Raw genomic sequence first — 16,748 nt, 5'->3', positions numbered from 1 at the left:
TTACTTCATAGAATTTTAAAAATACTTCTATTTATGGCATAGAAAGTCGGAATAATTTTCAGATATTTTGTATAATCATATTTATAATTTATTTACTTATAATTTTATTGTATAATCATATTTATAATTTATTTACTTATAAATAAAAATGCTATTTAGATTATATTTTAGATCGTATTTCTTTCCACCACGATGGACGTTCCAAGTTTTTATCTTTAAATAGCCACTCCTTTATGTGTTTGTATACCTATATAAAAATCTTCAGTTTATTATATATTAGAAAAACAAATTATTATACTCTCAAAAGTGATTTGATATAAAATATTTAATATAATATGATAATAATGCGGTATTTTACCTCGCCATCAGACATTCCTAGAGGAGAGTTAAGAATAAAGTCTGGCGGTGCCAGGACGTCAACCAGTGCAACTGCATTATCTAATAAATCTCTACACAATGTTATAATTCCTTCCCGCAGAAAATTATTTATATTACTAGCAGTAGAAGCGTAACCACTTCCATATAAATCTCCCAATCTCTTTTCCAATGTTACAGCTCCGAACAGAGAACATAATTTGGTCAATACTTCTCGTTCATTTACTTTCCATTTCGGATCTTGCAAACATCTGATAAAATACAGTATTAGAGCATGCTGTAAAAAGGGAGACAAAAATTACATCACAATTTGCATCCTACGATAATGCTGTAAATTAATTGTAGAGCATATTTATATAAAAAAAAAATATTTGCATTTTCTGTTAATAATTGAGTTTAGCAAACTGTTTAAAATGTCGTTTTTTCTGCTAATTGAATATACATATATAATTATATTCATTTACTTCTCCATATACGAGAGACAGAGTTCGCGCCAAAAACAGTTGAGAATTGTTTTTTATGTCAAAATCAGACATTCCGTTTGATTTGAAATCCTTTATATGTTGATATGTTTTCTTCAAGTAATAGCATATCAGCCACTTAAAAGTAAAGAGCAAATCTAAAACAGAAATATATTATAATTGCAGAAGGCATAAGACGTTCATTGGATTAATAATTTTTAACAATATATTTTACTATAACATAAAATTAATTTTATCATACTTTCAGGTTTCATTGTATTTTCCACCGTAGAATGATTAAATTTAGTATTTAATATTTGTTCTGCGTCAACAAGGAAATCCGCGGAACCAAGCGGAGATGGTATAGGTCGTCCATTAATTACATTAGTCCATTGGCTTAACAACCAATTACTCGCTTGTTGGATAAGTACATTGTTTTCACCCTCGTACGTGCAGTTTGCATCGTTTTCAGCTCTTATATCACCCAAACGTGACACTAATAATAAGACAACAAAATGATTAGTATTTTTAAAATACATACACTCAAATATGGTGGATTAACAAGTAAGATTTTCCATTTTATTATGATTTTTATTTATCATTTACGCACAAATTAGATATTATTGTGTTAAAATATAAGCTAATGACTATTTTTCAATATAATTTTCGAGAAAATTGATCTTACTTTCTGATTCATTCTAGTATCATTTTGTGCGAAATCTCGTACTTACTTTTCAAATATCCATAACCACCACAAGACTCTCTACAGTCCTGAATCGCATCACGAGCGATCCACGAGCATAAGGGTTTTGTTGCAGAAGACAGTACGTGAATCTCTATTCCTAAATCGGCATTCAAGTTTTTTCCCGTAAAACGGCTAATAAGGAAGTCGATCATTATTTTATAAAATTCATCAGAAAATATTCTTATTGCGTATGTTGCCGCTAAATGTGGAATGATTCGCCATTGCTAAAACGTATGTGCTTCGCGTAAATCATAATTGTGTCTTATGAATTAAATTTGACATAAAAAAAATCTCGCTAATATATACTTGCGTTTGATATTCTATAATCGGCAGCTCATCATCGTCCGTAGGACCAAATTGTTTTCTAACTGCAGAATAGCGTACGGCTATCGTTACCGCGATTATCATATAATGCACACCTATCAAGGAAATACTGGTGCGGCCTGATGATAGTGTGCCCAATGACAGTCCTAATACATACAAGTAGAAAGTGAAAATGGAATTGATTGTGAAAAAAATTACATAGTGATGTTATAGCTCTTGGCATATTAAATACCTACCATATCTTTTTCGTCTATCTTTTACAACGAGCACGTACTTTCCATCCTCGCTGACATCAGCTGTGCGATTTAACAAGCAGGTACGCGGTATAAAATATTTGTCAAACATTAGGAATCCATTGTCTATTCCATTAAGTCCTATCTTTTCACCCATATCACCAACAGTGACACCGGGAAAAGGTAGATGAGTTTGAGGGTCACGAATTGGTACGATGAAAAGATGTAGTCCATGATTTACTCCATCTGATGTAATTAGCTGAGCAAATACAATGGCGTGCGTAGCACATTTTCCTGTATTCATAAAATATACAAAAAGTGAAGTAACATGAAGTATTATCACTTTGATTATTAATTCATTATTGAAAGTTAAAACTCACCTAAACCGCCTGACCAACATTTTGTGGCTTCAAAGTCGGGTGTATGAAGAATAAAACTTCTTGTCGCTATATCATACGTTGCTGTGGTTCGCATGCCTTTTGCATTAGAGCCATGGGAAACTTCAGTTAGAGCAAAACAGCAAATATACTAAGCAATTAATATATCAGTGAATATTATACAATAAATAATTACTATATATGATGCTGTATAATAAATGATTATGTATCTTTGTGTTTTATTCATACGTACATTTCCATTATTTAATTCTTTAATAAAATGATGATGTTGTTCAGTGCCTAACATTAATATAGTAGATGGAACCAAGCCATGCATAAGAGATAATTTTACTGACACAGATCCATCATATTGGAAAACATAAAAGAATTTTTCTTGAATATGTATTGGCTAAAAAGATTAAACAAAAACAGAGCTTGAGTATGATAGCAACAGTTTTTCGTTTAAAAATAAAATTAAAATTTTTATATTAATATTAAAAATTGATAAGGAATGTAATTGTGATGACTTTGCATAGTCTATTATTGTAATTAAATAATTATTAGTTATATAATTAGTTATAATTACATTTATGTTTTTGTCACGAAATACTTTTAGTTGAGCATTGCAACGTCTTTGATCTTCATCCAAACTTATTGACTCTGTCGGCCTTTGAAATGCTGGATTGGTTCTGACAATTTCCCATAATTTTGCCTAAATATTTTAATTAGAATATAATTATATATAATTATTAATATAATTATTAATTAGAATATAATTATATACGAGCTACATAGTTGTAAATATGTAACGCATATATTAAAATTTATCATTTTCAATACCTGAAATAGCACGTTATCTTCGCCTTCTAAAGTTAATTTAAACGACTTCCAATCAAATGTCGCTCGCTTTCTATAGGCATTTAATGGACCTTTGGGCAAGTCTTTTATTAAATTACTAGCAGTGAGCATTGCGTATTTTCTTCTTTGAATTTATAACTATAAAATACTGCAAATTTGCAAATAAATATAAGAAAATCTTATTAATATTAATAGATCTATAAAAATATATGCTTCTTATTATAATAAAATATTTATCATTATTAATAAGATATTTATATATTAAAGATATTTATAAATTAAAGTGTTTGTATGTGTAAAAACTTTTTACTACATAAATTTCGTAAAACAAATAAATAACTATTATTATTTTTAACCCTTAATTTTATAACTTTCTAAAGAATTCTAAAAGAAAATACACGTATAATTGATTTATATATTTTCTCTAATAATATTACTTTTATTATATTCGTATATAAATTTCTTTTCACTTATTATTATTGACTTCTATTTATTCATTTTTATTTTTATATTAGTTTTATTCAAAAAATAATTTACGTAGATGTTAAATAATATAACGTAAACAGTTTTTACAAATTTTATATATCATAAAGATAAAGGTAAAGATTAACTATCAAAAGTTATTTTTAAGTTATTAATGTTCAGTTTTAAAAGTTGTTATATACTTTTATCACATTGCACTTACACTTAAAGGCGGACGTATTAACAAAATAGTTTTTTAATACTAAAAGCAATAGTATTTAGACTTCTTCCTACTCTTTTATTAGTGCTATATTTTAATGGCTTGATATATGATATCACGCACACGAGTCTTAACCTATTGCATATCTTGATTTTGCCAATATATTGAATATCGTTTAAATATATTATGTACTTTTTAATTAGTTCAATGTAACGTTTATCAGTTAAAATAGAACACAGGCGAAACCTAAGTTTATCGTTTCCACGCATATCTCGTATTCTCGTGACACAATTCAGTTTCGCGAATAGATAGGCAATAAAGAAAAAAAAATACATATACAGGGTGAGACAATAACTCTGTTCACCTCGAATATCTCCGCTACTTTTAGAGATATGAAAAAAATTGTAATTACCAAAGTTGTACTATATTAAAGGGATTATAATGTGGTAAAAATATTTTTTTAAAAAGTGGAGGTGCCTCAGAGATTTCAAGGTCACCTTTATTTTTTTTAATGGCATGCTATACTTTTTTATCCTTAGTTCGATAGCGTACTTTGAGATAATTTCAACGACCTATAATTAAAAGTCATTCGGATATGATATTCGGACCACGCCGGAAAATGTAAAGCAACGAATTATTGCAGCATGTGCGAAAATCAGTCCGGAAGTATTAAGAAGTGTACGTGTTTCAGGAATTGAACGATTGCAGCACTGCATCGATGTAAATGGACGTCACTTCGAGCATTTCTTATGAGGTAACAATCATATTATTTTACTCCATTATTTATCCAAACTCATCCGAATACCGTTCGAATGACTTTTAATTATAGGTTGTTGAAATCGTCTCAAAGTACGCTATCAAACTAAGCATAAAAAAGCATAACCATTAAAAAAATAAAGGTGACCTTGAAATCTCCGAGGTGCCTCCACTTTTTGAAAAAATAGTTTTATCCTTATATCATTATGGCTTTTTTGATATAATGCAACTTTGATAATAACAATTTTTTTCATATCTTTAAAAGTAGCAGAGATATTCGAGGTGAACAGAGTTATTGCCTCATCCTGTATATGTACACAGATGATATTTAATAAATTTTAAAAATTGAGAGAAAATGAACCACAACAGTCCATTCAGAGTACAACTTTGGTAATTACAATTGCCATTTTTTCTTATTGTTTTTTATCGATTTAGTCATGCAAATGTTACACTTATATAATTAACGTGCTATTTCCATATATGTATAGCAAGAAATGATATTACAATATTGTTTGTTATTCAAGAACGTTTCTGATTATAATAATTCTCAGTCACATTATTTTGAATTCTCTTATAAAAAGAAAATGGATTTATTTATCTTTTTCAAAATTCGTTTTTGTAAAGCTTTCTGACAACTTCTTCAGAATAAAATATTAGATATCAATTAGATATTTTGATGAAACTAAGATAGATCTATTCACTTGAAAATTAAATAGGATGAGTTAAATTCATTTCTTTATAAAGTCGAGTCAAAAATATGTACATATAAGTCATATACATATATAAGACTTAGTATTATTGTATTACTGTTGGATCATAAAATTAAATAAAAAAAATCAAATCGAGTAGATAAAACATAAAGAGCGGAAAAAAAATTTCTTACAAAATTCATTAATAAACATCAATGTCGTAAAATATAGATAATAGTGAAAAAAAAGAAAAATCGACTTTTTTTATGGATATTACGCATCTTTTTGTAAATATTTAATGACAAATGCAAAACTCGAAAAAAACAAATCTTAAATTCAGAATGAATAGACTTTAATAATAAATGTAAACATTAACAAATAATAACTTTCTGCTGTTCTTGTGTAAATTATATTATGGTAATGTTATCATTACCATTTGTCGAAAACGTGAGGCATGACTTATGCGTTTATTGCGAGGTAATGGCTTTAATGTCGTCTATAAAATAAATAAGAAACTAAATACTTTAATAAAACGCGTATTAAATGAAAAGGACTACAATCATATGGTCGGAACGTCGTAATCAATAAACAAAAAATTTCTGGCTAGTTTTGGTCGATTATATTATTTCCAATGATCCTTTGATTAGCTGGCGATATTAAAATAATTTATGTTATTTAAATTATATTAATTATTTTTTATAGATATGATAATTTTATAGATATTATAAGAAAATAAAAAAGGAAAGACGAGAAGAATGATTACGATAGTCATTTCATAACATATTTAAAAAATTTTAAAGTTTTTAGTCGATAAATAAGACAAAATTGCTTTAACTTGCAATAATTTAGCCGACTATTTTTTAGAAATCCGTGAAAAATGCAAATCTCAGAATTGATGATATTTTTCAAGTTTGTGAATTTATATGAATTTTTTGTGAATGAAAGAACTGAACGAAAACATGATTTTAGAATAAATACTACAAGTAATATTTTTACACAACTAGGAATATCAATATTATATGAAAATACTTTGCAGTAATTAACGCTCATGATTGCAAGCAAATTTGATTTTAAAAGTAACTTATTAATTACTATTTCAGAAAATTATTTATTTCAAAATGTTGACAGAAAAAAATATATCCAACAATAAACATAATATAATTATATATTCATGAATCTAAATGTTCTCATCAAAACAATATTCTAGTGGATAAAACAATTTATTTAGTAAAATAAGGTATTTTTGTTTCGATTTCCACTAAACCAACCAATCTAATACATTTAAGATAGGTCGAATATATGCAAGATTACCAACAATCATGTTGCATAAATAAACGCAATCGACTACAAATGAGATTATTAACAATTTATATTGCGAGAGAGCGCGCAGACGTAAAAAATTACAAGAGATCGATAGTATGGACGAAAGATCCAAGTATAACTGGGCTAAGTGAAAATAAGTATTTCAACATGCGTTTTGAGATGATGACGGTAGTTGTTATTTTTTTTCCGCAATTTATCCGTGCTATCGTCGGAAGGTAGGAAAAACTTGTGCTTAGGTAAAAGAGTGTACTTTCTGGATGTATATAAAATATATTCGAAAAATTGCGCTTTTTTATTCGATTGTGGATATTTAAAGAAACTGAAAAATAATAGAAGAGAAAATAGCTTGGAATTATCGTTAAGGAAAAATTAATTTCGTTGTTCAAGTAATATTAGAGATAATATAAGCGAATTTTATTTATGTGTTGGCAGAATATTATTTTATATATTCTAGAAATAAATTAATTGGATCATAAAAATGGAGCAAAGATCCTCACTTTTTATGTTCAGTAATATCAGTTAATTTGTATCATAGTGGATATTAATTATTTTTAACTTACCCCGTATTGGTTGTTATAATTAATTATAGTTGACAGATGATTGCTTAATTCTGTGATCAGAGTCTGCGGATTAATAAAGTGTATTCTACATTAAAAATCAATATCTAGAGGTATGTCTGTAAATAAAAAAAATACTTCTATAATATTATATATAGGAACAGTTTTGAACGACTACATCGATGCACGCGTAAGATAGACGATCTGAAATCGGTGATTGAACAAATCGTAGAGGAAATCGCCACGCGTAGCAACTGCATAATCTTTATTACCGATACCACCTATCGCGGATTAATTGATGTCCATTCAATTCTTAAGATGTCTTCTTTTTTAACAAAATATGACGTAAGTACAAAACATTATTTACGAGCGATTATTCCCAAGGAACTTCCCGTGCTAAAAGAGAAGAAAAAACATATTGCATAATCAATTGAATATATTTCCATACATGATAATATTAATCTCGACATCATAAACTGTTTCCTCTTGAATTATATCGAATTTATAATCAAACTCGATGATGAAATTCATAATTTCTTTGTTTATGTCGATCTATTTTCTTTCAGATCGCCATACGCGATAATCAAGATTTTTCACGATCAAGGAAATTAACAAGAATGCTTCAAAGTAGCAAAGCGATAGGTTGTGATGCGTATGTTATACTAATTGCTAATGGATTGCTAACATCGCGATTCTTACAATATGCCGAAAGGTAAATAATTTTAAGGACTTAGTCTACTTTAGGTATGAAATTGAGAATTTTTAGGGAGTTTTATTTTTAAGTATTAGATTGATCTTTTCAGCGTTTTACATGTTTTTATTGCTGTTTAAACAGTTGATATTTTTAAATCTTGAATATTTAGCTTTTTTCTATTTAATACAAGCTTAAAATCAGAAAAATATTAAAAATTAATTTTTTAAGTTCTAATTAGATTCAGTATTCTCAAAAAATCAAATTTAAAAACATTGTTTTTGAAGATGCATTTAAAGTTTTGCAGATTTATTTGAAGACACACTGCGTGATTATTCTTTTCAAAATTTTACAATTCTGTTTTTTAATAAAATTTGTAAGATATATTTTTTAGATATTACAGTATCAGAAAACGTAAGAAAATATTAAGTTTTTCATCCTCTAAAATAGACAAGTAAATTCTGTAATTCGCATTCGATTTTTGCAGAGAACGTCTAATCAACACACGTGGTCGCTTTTTACTTATGCATGATAATCGACTCTTTAGATCTGAATTGCATTATATCTGGAATCGGATCGTTAATGTGGTGTTCGTACGACGATACAACACATACAAGTACCGTTCCGGTGAAAAAATTGCTGCTGAACGAATCGATCTCGACACTGTCTATTATCCATCGCCTACGAGGGATTTCACGGCGATCAAGTACATCGACACATGGCAAGATAACAAATTACGTTATGGTAACGACCATTATGTATCAAAAACTGCGGATTTGCATGGCAATAGTCTACGGTTAGTATGTATAATGTATGTATAACAATAAATTTTTTGTTTCCGAGATGATAATAAAATTCAAGAAAAGACAAGAAGAAGAAAAAGATTGATATGCTTTTTTTGAACAATAAATTTAATACAGACTGTTAAGAATAAAGTTCATGATATATATTTCAATATATTAAAAAGATTTACATATATATAAATCTTTTTAATATACAAGGTGGGACAATAACTATTACCACCTTAAATATCTTCGAATTTATAAAGTGTAGAAGAAAATGTTTGAAATCAAAATTGTACAGTATGAAAGGGGCTATCATATGGGGGGTGATAAGTATGTCCCACTCTATATAGAAATATATATTTTTAAGAGGAAAATATTTATTATAATCGAGTAGAATTTATTAAGTTTTAAAATTTTTTAATTTTGTTGTAAATAGTATAAATAAGAAATGTGTATAAATTGTAATTATTTTAATATGTTTATTTTCGACTAAAACAGAGTTGCAGTTTTTGAACATGTACCGGCTGTAACAGAAGCCTCGCGAAATCATTATCAAAAAAAGACAAGTGCTGACTCTAAGGCTTTGGGTATTGAATTTGAAGTACGTATTAAAATCACAAAAAAAAAAGAAAATCAAACAATACATTAAATAAAAAAGATCAGAAAAATAAACAGTTTTTTAAAAATAAAGATAAATTTAAATAAATGAATTAAAATAATATAATTTAGTCATAAATTTAAATATTTTTATAAAAATTAAAGAGATAATATTGTTATAAAGAAGATAATAAAAATATATTAAAATAAATTAAAAATAAATTAAAAATATATTGAAAATATATTAAAATTAAATAGCCCATATTAATTACATTTGAATTTTAAATCGATTTTAAAGATTTAAATTTTAATTTTCACGAAATTTTAGGAATAACTTGCTTAAATATTTCAAACACCCATAAATAATTACAAAAATATTTCTTCAGTTTTTCTTTTTTTTGCTATGTTACAAAATGAACTTTTCAAAAATTACGATTGAAACGAATAATTTTTGTTTCAGTTAATCCGAATCATAGCACAAGCAATGAACTTTAAAGCAGATTACTATATACCCTTTAATATCGCGGATGACAAGTGGGGCAAGGTAGGAGAAAATGATAGTTATACAGGACTTCTTGGTGAAGCAGTCATCGGGAATGCTGATTTCTTTCTCGGAGATCTACATTATACGATACATAATCTAAATTACTTTGATCTATCCACGCCATACAACACGGAATGTCTCACCTTTTTAACACCGGAATCGCTGACCGATAATTCGTGGAAGTTATTGATATTACCTTTCAGGTATATGGATGCGCACGTCGTACTTGTGAAAAATTATCTTTCGCCAAAAAAAAGAAAACAAACAATTTTTTTTACTATTGGTAAAAAAAATTCTAAAAGGATTAACAACACTAATTAATTAATGAAATAGTGCACCTTTTGTAGACTGAACGCATGGATAGCGCTCCTTTGCACCCTGTTGATAGGCGGCGGAAGTCTTCACGTGTTCGCGTTATTTTATCAGAAATACATAGAGTCGTATTTGAAACGCGATGAAGCGAATGCATATGACAGTATGAAGGGTCTGTATCTGTTCACTGGATTTCAGAACAGCATACTGTATACGTATGGTATGCTTCTCCAAGTCTCCTTGCCGCGCTTGCCGAATACTTGGACTGTGAGAATCTTCATCGGCTGGTGGTGGATTTATAGCATTTTGGTGACAGTTATTTATCGCGCTAGCATGACGGCCACTCTTTCACATCCCGTTGCAAAGTATAGTAGTAGTAGTATAGTAGTAGTAGTAGTAGTAGTAATAATAATAAAAACTGGTAAGGCTAGATCAGGACTCTGATTCATCTGCTTTTACTTAAAGCATTCTAAAAATTCTCTTGTAACCTTTGTAATGCCAAGTATATAGTATATCTGAATAGAAATTCAATCTATTTTGGCCAGTAACTGGCCAGGAATTCTAGCTGCTAGCTAGATTTTGGTCAATTTAACTGGCTAGAAACTGACAGGTTTGGGAGACGCTTGCTTTGCCAATAACTGGACAGTAAAATTAGTCAGTTTTTGAGTAATTTAGGAGCAGTTTCTGAACAACCCAAGAAAAAATGTTTATATCTTATAATTAATTAAATTATATAATTGTGTAGATATAATGTATCATGTATGCATTTTGATTCTAATCTGATCATACATATATAGATAAAATTATTTTTTATTATACATACATATAATTAGATTATGCATTCTTTATAATATATAAAACATTTAAATATTTTTCATATAAAACACTTTACAATCTTATAGTAGCTCTTTATTCTTTAGTTATTGCCAAGAAGGAACTTGATTACAATATTTCTAAACATTTATCCATTTATACCTTTTAAATTTAAATCGCTATTTATTATACATTTTCTGTCTTTCTATCTCTATACTTTTTACATTTTTTTTGCTTTTTTACATATCTATACATGCCTATTTACTTCGATACCAGCATACTCGCTTACATACCTACACGGAGAAAAAAATCTGATTGAATTAATTAGAAATCTGGTAGATTCACCTGTTTGTCTGTTGAATAATGGACGAATTAGAATTCCTTTAGGAATTACTGGTCGAGTATGGTTAATTTCTTCTTGTTAAATTTACCAACTTTTCTTGTTAAATTTATCAACATTTTTTGTTAAATTTACCAACTTTTCTTGTTAAATTTACCAACCTTTCTTGTCAAATTTACCAACTTTTTTTTTAATAATACTAAATTTATTTAGTTAGGTGAATATGATTTTTTAGTAGAAAAAAAATCTATTAAACGTTTAACGTATTAACTAGTTACAAAAAATCGAGTCTTATCATGATAACTAGAAATTCTTGTTTGATTTAACCAGAATGCCTTTAATCATATACGTCTTGTTGGTACAATCAAACGATTTTTCTCAGTGTATACACTATATATACACTCATTCATTCCTTTATAAATTTTTTCTTATCTTATCACACTTTATCTCTTTTTATCATATATTTTCGTTTATTATAACTTATAACTTATTATTTTATTTATATTTGTATTTTATTTCTTTATCTTATTATTTCTTTTACCTAACTTTTACCATCATACTTCCATTTCTTTTCTACCTTATACAGGGTCCCATTTTAATCGATCATCCCGAATAACTTTTTTATTTTTGATTGTAGAAAAAAATGTTTTAGACAAAAGTTGTATGGTTTTAAGGGAGACATAAGATGGTGATAATTATTTGACCTTGGATAGTCTTTTAAAGGTCACGCGAGAGTTACCTTTAATTTTTTAAACGGAATTTCTTATTTTTCATTACACATTTTTATAGCTTATCTCGAGAGCTTTCCAAAACACTAAATTAAATGTTTTTTTGTTAAATACTTTCCGAGTTATGAGGCTTAAAATAATTTCTTATATAATTAATAATTTTACATAAACCGTAAAATTAAGAAATTATTTTAAGCCTCATAACTCGAAAAGAATTTAAGAAACAACATTTAATTATAATGTTTTGAAAAGCTCTTAATCTTAATAATGCTTTTATATTATCACCCATTTCCTCAAGATCTAATATTTTTCTTCTAAGATAACTAGGTCTTTCTATTCTTATTCTTACTTCTTTATATCTTTTATTGTACTTCGCCTCCTTTATCTTATTATCTATCATTTGCTTCTGTATATCTCTTTATCTTTCTCTTATCATATTTTTAATTTCCATCTTTAAACCTCTTTCCCACATATTTTTGATTTTCTCTATACTCTATCTATTTCTATTGAAAAATTTCTTTCTTTCTCTACTATATAATTCTTTGTTTACCATATTTATTTTTTCTATACAACATTTTTTCATTAAATTCTTTTCCTTTTCTTCTCTAATTTTCCAAACTTTCAACTCAATGCTCTAATTCCCCATCTAATTTTTAATTTTTCTAAACCTAAATCTTTCAGAATTACATATTTCAGAGTGCAAAAATCTAATCTAGAAATCCATCTATCATAATCTAGCATTACCTTTCAAGTTCTTTTTTACTATCCCCATATTTCATTTCCCTATTACGCTCTGCACCAAATAATTATATAATATCCATCTTCTACTTTACAATTTTATATGTCTTTTGTATATTCTCATAACTAAAACTTAAATACGAGATAGACGTGTAGCGATATAAAATCATAGCTAGTATTTTCAGAGTTTTCGTTGAACAGAAACTGCTCAGTATTTATTTATTATTTTTTTTTGCCCAGTTACTGACCAAGAATGAATAAGAAAATTATAGCCAGTATTTTCAGAGTTTTCACTGAGCAGAAATTATTCAGTATTTACATATCATTGTTTCTTGCCTAGTTTTAGGACAGTAACTGACTATGAAATAATACTCAGGAGATTTTAGCTAGTTCCTGAAAAATGACTATCTAATTAATCTTAGCCAATAAAAATTAGTTTCTGAATAGTGACAAGTTCTTTTTAGAAATTTTTATACATACATATATATATATATATACAGAATATATGTAATCATACCTATATTATAAAACTATCGGATATTCATCTATAAATTACTTTCTATTTATTGTATTACATAGATTTCTGGCCATGCAAGAGGTTCCTTTTTGTTCTAATTCTATATATTTTTAATGAAGTACCTCTCGCTCCTTTTTGTTCTAAATTCTATATATTTTTAATGAAGTACCTCTCGCATGATTCGATTTAAAAATAAATCTCAATGTTACTTTCTTATATTTAATACTGCTGTATTTAATACTTATTTACCCATTATTACAGAGTAACTATCGATACTTTGGAGCAGCTGACGAGATCATCGCTGGCAGTAGGAGGCTGGAACGACGAAAGCAAGGAGTTTTTTCTTGCTTCTTCTGATCCATATAGTCAGGAGATTGGCAATAAGTTTGAGTTGATCGAAAACGAGAAAGATGCTATCGATGGAGTGGCTAATGGGACGTTCGGTTATTATGAAAATTCGTATTTTTTGCGACACATTCGCGGAAAGCGAATATTCGAAGAAGAGAACGGTCGAAAAAATAAAAGTGAAAAAGATACCGGATCGGCAGTAAAGTACAATCTACACATTATGGAGGAATGCGTCGTCTACATGCCAATCGCGTTAGGGCTGGAAAAAAATTCTCCGTTGAAGTCCTATGTGAATTTATGGGTATTCCATATGATAATATTAAAGATTAATTAATTACGTGGGATATTAACTATTTTTAATAATTTTAAATTATTTTTGAAAAGTGTGTAAGCAATATAAAACTGTAGATATACTAAAAGTGTAGATATACGATGTTCTTATCTTTAGCAACAAATTCGGAAAGAGAGAATGAATAATTTTTATTTAAAATTAAATTAGAACCAAATAAATTTGCCACTTTTATATTTTTATTTTCGAAGTCTGAAAATATATTTGTAACAATGGAGGATTAATTCTCAGTTACATTATATGTATTAATGACCAAATTAAAAAATGTTATATTGCCGATATTGATGATCAAAATTAATAATTTTATATTGTCTTTATATTAACATAAAATCTTCTAATACTACATATTTTAGGTGAGACGGATGACGGAAATTGGTTTAGTGCGCAAGTGGCTGAGCGACGTTATGGAGTGGTCCAAGATCAACGAGTCTCGACAACAATCAAAGTCTGAAACAGCGCTGGTGAATCTGCGCAAATTGTACGGTGCTCTCATTGCCCTGGGCATCGGTTATATTTTCAGCTTCATAGCTTTATTTGGCGAAATAATATATTGGAAATACGTTGTTTTAAGAGATCCAAAATACGATAAATATTATCTAGATATATTCTATAAGAACAACAATACATGTAAAACTTGAACAATTTTTATTTATATTTTGTAGTGTAAAAAAATTATTAATTGAAAAAAGAATATAGAGAAAAGATAAAAGAATAATCTTTAGTAGTACATCTGAGTAGCCCGGATGTGAACCATATCACAGACATGAACTATGTACTACCAGAGAGAAGACTGTAGGTATCAGAAAAGAATTAGCTCCGAAAGTTCATTTTTAAATAAACAATAGCTCAAACGAATGCTTTTTAATTGCTCCGTCAGAATTAACAATTACTCCCTTTTTAAAATTAATATTTTTTAAAATATTTACGAAAAACAAAATTTATAATTTTCACTTAAAAACATATTTCTAATAATTTTCGGCAATTATATCAAGTATAAAATTGCTCCTTAATTGCTCCATAATTGCTTCTTATTGTTCCATCGTTACTTTAATGATTATTGCATTTTTTATCGAAAATTAACGAATTAATCATTTTACAAGTCATACTGAAAGCATAGGACGATGCAAGTTGAACCTCGCCTCGCGTAGAAAGTTGCAAATCTATGTAGAACCATATAATAATTCAAGCCACAACGTCCTATGCTTTCAGTACGAAACAAGATCTATTATTGTAAGATTCCATATAGGTTTGACTAATTCGTCAATTTTCGATAAAAAGATGCAATAATCATTTAAAATAACGATGATTAAGAATAAATAAGGAACAATAAGGAACAATTAAGGAGCAATAAAGGAGCAATTAATAAGCAATTAAGGAGCAATCGTTTTATATTGGATATAATTGTTAATTAACTATAAAAAATATTGATTGAAATTTAAAGAGGGAGCAATTATTGATTCTGACGGAGCAATTAAGGAGCATTCGTTTGAGCTATTGTTTATGAACTTCCAACTCTAACTTATTTTCGGTTTGAGAGGCCCTGTTATGGTCCGCTTTTAGATGATCCCTGAAAGCGATACTCCCTAAAATCTGTGATTCTAAGTATTAAAATAATAATTATTGTCCGGAAAGATCGCAACAATCTAAGTGATGATTTAATATTTTGCATCATCATTTATTCGATTCTCGATTAAATTGTATATTGTTTAATTATAATAATAAGGATTGAGAAAATTTAAAGCATTGGTCGAAATATAGTTAATTCTAGTATTGTTAAAGAAATTTTATAAGAATCAATGATGAATATCATAACATAATTAATTCTTTTATCCTCTTTTACGTACCCCGTGTTTCAATTTTTATTCTCAGTAATGAATGATTGCGATTCGATAAAGATTTATCGTTGCGATACAATTTCATGTCGTTAATTAATTTTTAATTAATTAATTTTTGTTAATATTTATAGCAAATTATGTTTTGATACTAATCGTAATCGTGTTTAGTAAAAAAATTATAGTATACGAAGCGTTTCTTACCACTACTTTATTACTCGAGAGCCACCGTGCGAATGATGACAAAGCGGTAACATATAGCGCGCTACTATTATTATATAAAATATTAAGCATAAAAATATTATGCTGGTAAGAAAATTATAATAAAAGTATATAAATAATGTTGACTATATTAGAATGGAACATATGAATTCTTTATATTTTATATAAAGGAAGAGATATTTAAAATATTTTGCAACTATATTTTTCTAATCTTAATTATAAAAACTTTAGAACAATCAATGATTAATTTGACAAATTTTATATATGTATTAATAATTAGATAAGTAATAAATAAATAAGTAAATAATTAATAATATAATAACTTTTTTAAATAATTAAAAAAGTGATTAATAAATATCAAAGATCAGTTTATTGCTAATTAAGATTTATAGAAATAACGGTTAAAAATGTTTTTATTCCACAGCAGGCATTTTGTGTTTTGTAAATAAAAATATATAAACGTGGCAATGAATATAGAAAAATATTTATTTCATCTTTGAACATTACATTGGAAGATTACAGTATCTTTCACGATTGAATAATTTATTTACT

General features: G+C 27.7%; 2 protein-coding genes across 6 annotated transcripts; one reads left to right on the top strand and one right to left on the bottom strand.

Annotated features, from left to right (window-relative positions):
- Positions 1-66: 66 nt before the first annotated feature.
- On the bottom strand, positions 67-10,483 carry LOC105259108 (peroxisomal acyl-coenzyme A oxidase 3). 4 transcript variants are annotated; one of them, XM_025415401.1, is made up of 13 exons: positions 10,336-10,483; positions 7,384-7,446; positions 3,356-3,521; positions 3,102-3,227; positions 2,769-2,924; positions 2,519-2,666; positions 2,142-2,432; positions 1,888-2,051; positions 1,568-1,805; positions 1,099-1,332; positions 840-994; positions 359-652; positions 67-247 (listed from the first exon to the last, which is right to left on the bottom strand). In XM_025415401.1, the coding sequence occupies exons 3-13, from the start codon at positions 3,482-3,484 to the stop codon at positions 161-163; spliced, it is 2,022 nt and encodes a 673-aa protein (XP_025271186.1). In that variant the 5' UTR covers positions 3,485-3,521; positions 7,384-7,446; positions 10,336-10,483; the 3' UTR covers positions 67-160. The 4 variants fall into 4 exon arrangements, with proteins under 4 accessions (XP_025271186.1, XP_025271187.1, XP_025271185.1 ...); XM_025415402.1 differs by lacking the exon at positions 7,384-7,446 and adding an exon at positions 10,141-10,237 and having other exon boundaries at positions 10,336-10,395; XM_025415400.1 differs by lacking the exon at positions 10,336-10,483 and adding an exon at positions 10,141-10,205.
- Positions 4,313-14,780, top strand: LOC105259107 (ionotropic receptor 40a). Of its 2 annotated transcripts, none has more exons than XM_025415398.1 (9): positions 4,313-5,201; positions 7,539-7,725; positions 7,947-8,092; positions 8,559-8,867; positions 9,355-9,457; positions 9,914-10,200; positions 10,345-10,674; positions 13,707-14,094; positions 14,496-14,780. In XM_025415398.1, the coding sequence occupies exons 1-9, from the start codon at positions 5,167-5,169 to the stop codon at positions 14,778-14,780; spliced, it is 2,070 nt and encodes a 689-aa protein (XP_025271183.1). In that variant the 5' UTR covers positions 4,313-5,166. The 2 variants fall into 2 exon arrangements, with proteins under 2 accessions (XP_025271183.1, XP_019885468.2); XM_020029909.2 differs by lacking the exon at positions 4,313-5,201 and adding an exon at positions 6,860-7,038.
- The last annotated feature ends 1,968 nt before the right edge of the window (positions 14,781-16,748 follow it).

This window comes from Camponotus floridanus, unplaced genomic scaffold, assembly GCF_003227725.1.
Source record: "Camponotus floridanus strain SB8 unplaced genomic scaffold, Cflo_v7.5 scaffold12, whole genome shotgun sequence".
Taxonomy (NCBI): domain Eukaryota; kingdom Metazoa; phylum Arthropoda; class Insecta; order Hymenoptera; family Formicidae; genus Camponotus; species Camponotus floridanus.
Note: the sequence above shows the minus strand (reverse complement) of the source record. Positions and strands in the feature narration are given on the sequence as shown.

Coding starts and splice junctions, on each gene's coding strand:
- LOC105259108 (XM_025415401.1), bottom strand. CDS start 3,484: ATGCTCACTGCTAGTAATTTAATAAAAGACTTGCCCAAAGGTCCATTA. Junction 2,052..2,141: donor AGATAGACGAAAAAGATATG/GTAGGTATTTAA, acceptor TGTATGTATTAG/GACTGTCATTGGGCACACTA. Junction 248..358: donor TAGGAATGTCTGATGGCGAG/GTAAAATACCGC, acceptor ATTTTTATATAG/GTATACAAACACATAAAGGA.
- LOC105259107 (XM_020029909.2), top strand. CDS start 6,971: ATGCGTTTTGAGATGATGACGGTAGTTGTTATTTTTTTTCCGCAATTT. Junction 8,093..8,558: donor TTCTTACAATATGCCGAAAG/GTAAATAATTTT, acceptor CGATTTTTGCAG/AGAACGTCTAATCAACACAC. Junction 9,458..9,913: donor CTTTGGGTATTGAATTTGAA/GTACGTATTAAA, acceptor TTTTTGTTTCAG/TTAATCCGAATCATAGCACA.